General features: G+C 37.1%; 1 protein-coding gene across 8 annotated transcripts in view; it reads right to left on the minus strand.

The window, feature by feature from the left end:
* The window catches only part of dcaf6 (ddb1 and cul4 associated factor 6), a 33649-nt gene extending 26885 nt beyond the window's left edge, over positions 1-6764 (minus strand). For 6 of the 8 annotated variants that reach the window (XM_067444136.1, XM_067444134.1, XM_067444135.1 and 3 more), the window contains exons 1-2: positions 6345-6764; positions 531-592 (exon numbers count right to left, since the gene is read on the minus strand). In XM_067444136.1, the coding sequence (XP_067300237.1) occupies positions 531-592; positions 6345-6432 (150 nt within the window). In that variant the 5' untranslated portion in view covers positions 6433-6764. Of the gene's footprint in view, positions 1-530; positions 593-3309; positions 3361-6344 lie in introns of those variants that run through there. The other 2 variants (XM_067444137.1, XM_067444138.1) reach the window with 2 other exon arrangements.
* Between the last annotated feature and the right edge of the window lie 693 nt (positions 6765-7457).

The raw sequence follows: 7457 nt of genomic DNA on the forward strand, positions 1-7457 counted from the left end.
TCCTGCTGTGTTTCTGGCCATGATCAGGCCTCAAATCCTCACAGTGATCACCTCACTATCACTATCAGACTCAGTTGTTCTGTAGCAAAATACAGAATCCTTTTCCCTGATACAAATTCAAACCTTGCACCAGCTCGGTTTTTCAAGTTTTTTTAAAGCCCGTTAACGGTTACATTGGAGTGATTGTCACATCCAAGACTTGCAATTAAAATAGAGTCCATGTCCCAGCAGTAAAGTAGAATTGACAAAATTATGTCCCCAGCGGCTGCCTGGCGCCTATCAGCTTTTGAGTTTAAATCACTGACAGATAAAGAACAGGAGCCACTGATAAGTGGGTAGAAAGAGACACACACACACAATAGAAGCACAAAGATTCCCCTGAGACAAAATAACCCAGACAGACACATTCTCCTACAGGCACATTTATCAAGGAAAAAAATTTGCCAACAAAAAAAGACTGCTGGGGGGCAAAAGCATCAGACACAAATGGAGACTTGAGTACAGGTGAAACCAAGGCTTTAGTGACTTACACATCCATCATGCACATTGAGAACGGCTTCGAGCTTCAGTCGTTGCACAAACTCTCTTCTACCTACAGGAAGAAAAAAAATTATTGTGGCATCTCTTCTCAATTACAAACTCATTTGCATTGTCTGTTAAACTACTCAAGAGAGTATTCACAAGGACATACAGCTGACATGTCCCACATTACATTCAGTCCTTTAAAGCTGTCATTTCTGTGCTACTAACATCAAATGTAAGTGCACAATGACTGTTTCCAAACAGGTTTTAGCAAGAATGTTTATAAGAGACATTAAAGACTTTTATATTGATATAAAAATGCTGTTCTTTTGCATCTTCTATTCATCAATGAATCCTGAAAAATTATGCATCACAGTTTCCACAAAAATATTAAGCAGCACAAGTATTTTCAACACTGATAATCAGGGATGCACCAATATGGAAACTTTGTCTGATGCCGATAACCAATAATTCCTTATATCCGAAAGCCACTAACTGATATATTAGCCAATAAATCTAAATCCAAATTTGTATATAATTTTTGTTCTCAATATAATTTTATATTATATTGCATATATAATATTAGCATATATGACAGACTGTTTTATGGCTGTTGTTCTTAACTATATTTTCCTTTTCAAAGGGATTTCAATCATAATTCAAGCAATTCAAAATCACCATGGCAAACAGTGTGCACATGAAGTTTCTCAACTGAAGAAAATGATTACTTTTTTATCGGCTTTAAAGGTGGGGTAAGTGTTATTTCAAAACCGTTTTAGAAAAAGGACTCTGGCCGAGTGGAATAACAAACTTGTAGCCAATCAGCAGGTAAGGGGCGTGTCTAATAATGATGGTGAGAAGATTGCTCTGTGCACATCATTATTCAAAACACACAAGTCACACATGACGGACATTAGCTGAGAACTAGCCTAATATATGCTGCTTTTGCTTCACTTTGCTCGTGTGTCATGTTCGCTTGTTTGTCCATTTGCGATCGTATTGTGGCGGCTCACTTCAGCGATGATAAAGACCCGTTCATTTCCACACCGTATGGAGTGTCTAAATCTCCTCACTGTGTGCTTCAAGCATCAGCTCACAAAATGTGTCCGACAAGTAAGATACTATACTCCTAATACTATGTTTGTTTCCTCTTTTCATGATCTATATAACCCTTATCCAGTCATAATTGTATTATATCGTTATAGCTGCACTATTGTGCTTGTGTACTATCGAGTTGTTCATGAGAACGGTTTGTGTTTTGTGATCGCTATAACTTTAATCTTGTCATAATTGTAATATGTTCGTTAGTTGTTCATGAGAACGGTTTGTGTTTTTGTGATGGAAGGGCTGACTTTTTCATTGAATATTCAACCTGGATTAGTTACACACAGATTCTGACACAGTCGTTACCTGGGTTACGTATGTGTGGGGCGGAGCTATCAAAATGGGGGAGAGAGCCTTTTTGGGGGTAGGGGCGTGTTTGTTTTGGTGATTTGAAATATCAACAACAGTTACCAGATAGCACTTACCCCACCTTTAAAGAAGGCATGAAATCAAATTTTACAATTCGTATTATTACATGTAATATTGTAGTGTTTACTATAAAGGATTTATCTGTGCACTTCATTAATTTTTAAAAAATGTATTTACCCTTATAATCTTTAGTTAAATACATTAACCTCCCCTCCCCGTCGAAATGACTTCTCTTCTCTCCCAGTCATGTACATTTGCGTGAGGGCGGGGCTATCGCGCTCTGTCTCGTTTTTGCACAAACTCTCAGACACCGGTTGCTGAGGGCATTCAAATCTGCCTCCATTTTGTTAGCAACGCCCAACTTCCAATGATCCAATCAGTTCCCGAAGGACGAAATCAAGCCATGCCATACATTTTTTCTAATTTCAGAGTCTGTTTCACTCGGATATACATCAAAATAAGGAGAAAAAGAAGATCTCAACTTCCGTTTTATGCCGACTTTAATAATCAGCCAAATTTTCAGCCGATAACAAAATCTTAACATATATCGGCCCGTACCGATATGGTGGCCGGTATATTGAGAATCTCTACTAATAAGAAATATTTATTGAGCAGCAATTCAGCACATTTTAAATTATACTTTAATTCTATTTTAAAAATCACCATATTATGTCACAATGTTTTTACTGCATATTTGATCAAATAAATGAAAAAATGCAAGTCGATCCAATTCTGAAACTCTCAGACAAAAGACGGCAGTGTTAATAACACCACAGCATTTACAGTTTTTGACTGAAAGTCGGAAGTCAACCACTATTGCCAAAACTCTTTTCAGTTTAATGGGACAGCATGTCCCATTTACCCTTAAAGGGGTACTTCAGCGCTGGGAAGATGAATCTGTATTTAAACTGGGTCATCAATGCAGTAGAAATGTGAAATTATTTTTGAATTTGGTGTCTTCTAGACTGAGAAAAGACAGAAAATGTATTTTTGTCCCATGGGGATGAAAGACTACAATTCCCAGAATGCTTCGCTGCCCTGTGCCATTCCCAACGCCACCAACTTCATTACTGTGACTGAGTTAGAGAAGACACTACAATTAAAAACTGAACGTATGTGTTCAATATAATGAGTGAGTCACCGCGCGAGTGTCACAGCCCTGAGCACTAACTGCACGAGTGATGAGAGCTGAGGTAATCGCGACTACATTCGCGGCATACATTCACACAGGAGTTCAGTCTGGCACGCGTTTCAGTTCATGCCTTTGCAAGCTTAACTTTCATAGAAATGAATTTGAGAAGTTAAAAGACTTACATTGCTCACGATAGCTCCGTTTAAATGATCCTGTCTGCAAGCTGAGCTCTCCCTGCCAGCTGAGTGTAATCTCCCATCCCCCATGCGCAGATTCAAAACATGCGGAAATTGCTCCCTCTGCTGGCTGTAGTCTTTAGCCTCTGGGCAAGCATTCCTCCTATGATGCAAAAATCGTCATTTTGCATCATAGGAGGAATTTTTCCAGAAATAAAATGCATAAATCTCTTGTCTCAGGGGGATATGAGGGGGGAAAGCACAATAATTTGAATATTCTCCAGGGTTTCTACTGATACAAAGCCATATGCTAATCGCTGAAGTAACCCTTTAAACTGAGCTCAGCTATAGACAATCAGAGGCAGTTTACTTTATGTTTATGAATAACATGCACAATAATCTAAGGTTGAAAGCTCATTTATTTCGTAAATCTAAGCTGGAGTGTCATGAAACTATATTATGTGCATGAGGAGGCTGCCGTTAATGGCTGCTAATATCTTCACTGCTTTGGAGAAATGCCACAACACTATTACGTTACCTCCTGCATTTGCTGAGTCGCTGTCCAAAGATGGAAAACATCCTGTCACACACTGATGTGGTAATTCCAGCCACCCTGATTTGGTTTGTTGATGTTGTTTTCTTTTTACAAAACTCTTACAACATACCTCAGATTTATTTTACATGCAAAAACTGTAGTTTAGTCCCAACAATGCTGGTGCAATACAACAATGCACACTCGGCACTTCTTGCATTAAGAAGCCTTGCGACATTTACAACATTTATGTTTTAATTCCTGACAAGCAGATATCTGAGTGTGGTTGGTAAATGACGGATCTTTCCATGGCTGTATTTTCAGCCTGTGTAATAAGGAGCTACAAATAGCAAGAGCCAAACTTAGGCCAACCGTTTTCAATGGTGCGAGTCCAGAGAAGAGCAGCAGCCTGAGATGACATTGCTCTATGCATTGGCTGTACAACCTCTATACTGACAGATCACACATGCCAAAATAAAGCAAAAGCTGGCATTCACTTATAAAATGCAAAATCTCAGTATTTTCAATTGGGTTATAATTTGTAGACTTGAATTTGTGAACATTTGCAGGGATGTGGGTTAAATTCACTCTCGCTCCATTCACAAATGCATGAAACGGAGATACTCAGTTGTATTTTTGGCTGATCTTTGTTTCTAACCGTTAGCGCTGGCAGGTTTTATAACATGAACAAGAGCAGAGCTAAATTCGGCACAGTCTGAATGATAAGCTATCATCACTATCTGAATGTGAGATCCAGAGCAAAACAGCTCACAGACACAAAATACTGAACATATTGGCAGAGTTCATAAACCAAACAGAATTCTGCATCCAATTTTTAGGGCATAGAGAAGAAATTAGCTGAACTGGTCTTGTCTAAAATACATATTTGGGTCAGACTAGGTGGATTCTATTACATAAGCGTGCTTTGAAGTCTGCCAAGACCGGCTGACACTTCTCTCAGGTCTCTCAGCTCAAGTGTAATGTTGCAGAGGGGGATGTCTGACTACACAACAGAGCTACTAATTCACCAGTGAAGTAAAATAAAATGACTTTTAGAGGTCAGATAATGTCAGATTCTCTTCACTGTCAAGCCAATTCCTATTTATCCCTTTAATAAGTATTCAGTTTATGGAGGCACAGCGTAGTGAAAGTTCACCCAATAATGAATATTCCAAGCCAACTACCATTTCATTACAAATCCTAACCCTTACACAAGGCGATAATATGGCTTTAAAAGACTGAAATAGTGCAAACATCATATGTACTTGGTTTGTGCTATGTGGTTTTATCTTGGACCTCAACAGTCTTTGCACCTGTTCTCTTTCATTGTATGGAAAAGTACAGCATGGACATTCCTAGATTTAACTCTTTTTGTGTTTTACAAAAGACAAAAATACAGGTATTGAATAATGAAAGGGTGAGTAAATGACAGAATTTAAATGATTGTGCGAACTATGAACGTTTTTGGAAACATTTTACAATCCTGATATAGTAACAGAGGTTCTCCATCTAAAATTTAAAAAAAAAGAGCTAAACTATATATGGCAATCAATCAAAGATACCTGCAAGCCACATCAGTCTGTACCTAACACTGAAAATCATTCTAGAAAACAACATTACATGTTTTGTGTCATAAATAAAAGCTAGTACTGTTATTCAATACAAGAACCTTGGGCATTTTATGGAACAATAAGGTTGCTAAAAAAGAAAAACATTATGTCTGAAGTTATTAAAAACATAACAGATCAACAAAATAAAACAAATCAGTGGCAGTATTGTGTTTTGAATGTTTTGATGGATTATTACATTCTCTTCACACTATGAATCCCTCCAATAACAATAGACAAGACTCGTAACAAGACTTGTGCTGACAATGACACCAATCTGCATACATAAAATGTAATAACACAAACCTGCCAATCTAATGTTTCATGACAGGTAGCTCCTTCTCCTTATGCTTCTTAAATTGTATTTTTCTTAATTTGTTTTGGCACTTTATAATCCATTTAAAGATTGTCCATATATGCATAAATGTTTTAGATATTTTGAAACATCAAGGACTTATGAATCAATGCTACCAATAAAAAATATGGTGTTTGTAATATTTTCTGTGGGGTCTGATTCATTTTGATATAATATACAATTGTGATATATGCATCATTTAAAATGGGTACAAATTAAAAAGAAAGAAAAAAGGAAGAAGAAAAAATTAGCTAATACAAGTAACTAATTCTCCTTCAATCTGAAAATGTACGCCTACTACTGAATCAGTTTTTCAGTTTGTTTGTTTTTTTAAAGCAAAATCTTACCAGTAACACTGGTACGATTCCATTATATCGTTCTGAAAACAGATCAGCATCAGAGTAACAGGTCAGATGATCTTTAACCAGTGTCCCTGTCCTGTGTGCAAGCTCGAATGACAGCTGTCACCTAAAAAGGTCTACGTAAACAAGTCTGATTTTTAAGTGTGTGATAAATGCATACATACATACTGCTCGTAGTTTCTTACCTAAATAATTTGTCCTGACCGCATAAGGATCTGTGCTTCCAATGGTGCGTTTTCTTACATCCCAAATGAGATTGCCAGAGCAGGACATGGTGTTTAAACCTCTAATGTTGAGACATGCATGGATAAAAAGGGGAGAGCAGACGCTTTTCTTGTGTGTTTGTCTTCCTTCCGTGTCGTTTGATTATTATTGTTTCCCTGCACAAAGCCTTATAGTCGGTCATATAAGTTCATCGACAACTGATATTGGATGAATGAGAATATTACTCCTCGATATCGACGCCCCCGTGGCGATCCGTTTCCGACACTATGTCCATGATTGCTTTAAGGTGTAGTAAAAATATTGCGCTTCTTGTTTGGCTATCCGCTTTAGCCTCTGCTGCTCTGGTACGTCAAATCCATCTCGAGCCCAAAGCCAATGAAGGGAGAGAGGCGCAGTATGTTGACTGTAATGAGCGGCTCGCTCTCGAGAACGTCAAGTGTGCGCAGAATTTACGCAGAAACTGCGTTTGAATCTCAAGATTTTTTTTTTTTTTTTTTTAAAGGTAAGAGATTGGTTCATACTTAAAAGCGTTGAGAAAAGTAACACCTTTTTTTCTTCTTAAAAATAAAACAAGACTTTAAGAGGGATTTAAAACTATAATAGTCTCATATTAAAATATGAGAAATATTTTGACCAATGTCATAGACAAACAAGTCATACAAATACAAATCCAATAGCCTACAATATTTTTTAACACACTATATTTAACAAATAAACCCAACCCAACATTTGTTCATTAATTGAACAAATCTTTAGGCATATTTGTTCAAATTAATTTGGAACCACTTTATTTTCCTGCTACACCCCTCACTTAAAAATGATACTGTGAAGGACAATTTTTTGACGGCTTAATAATCCTATTAAACAGTAGGCTACATTTCTTAAGTATCTTATTAAACATATATATTACATATATTAATATGTCTATTATGAGATCTCCTATTCCCATTTCTCTTAAAGGCACAATATGTAATTTCAACATAATGGTCACTTATTCAAACAAAAGCGCAGAATCATGGGAGTTGTTGTCTTCACCACCTCTACAGCCAGTGGAAAATACTATACAGGACTTG

The sequence above is a fragment of the Pseudorasbora parva genome, chromosome 5 (genome assembly GCF_024679245.1).
Source record: "Pseudorasbora parva isolate DD20220531a chromosome 5, ASM2467924v1, whole genome shotgun sequence".
NCBI lineage: Eukaryota > Metazoa > Chordata > Actinopteri > Cypriniformes > Gobionidae > Pseudorasbora > Pseudorasbora parva.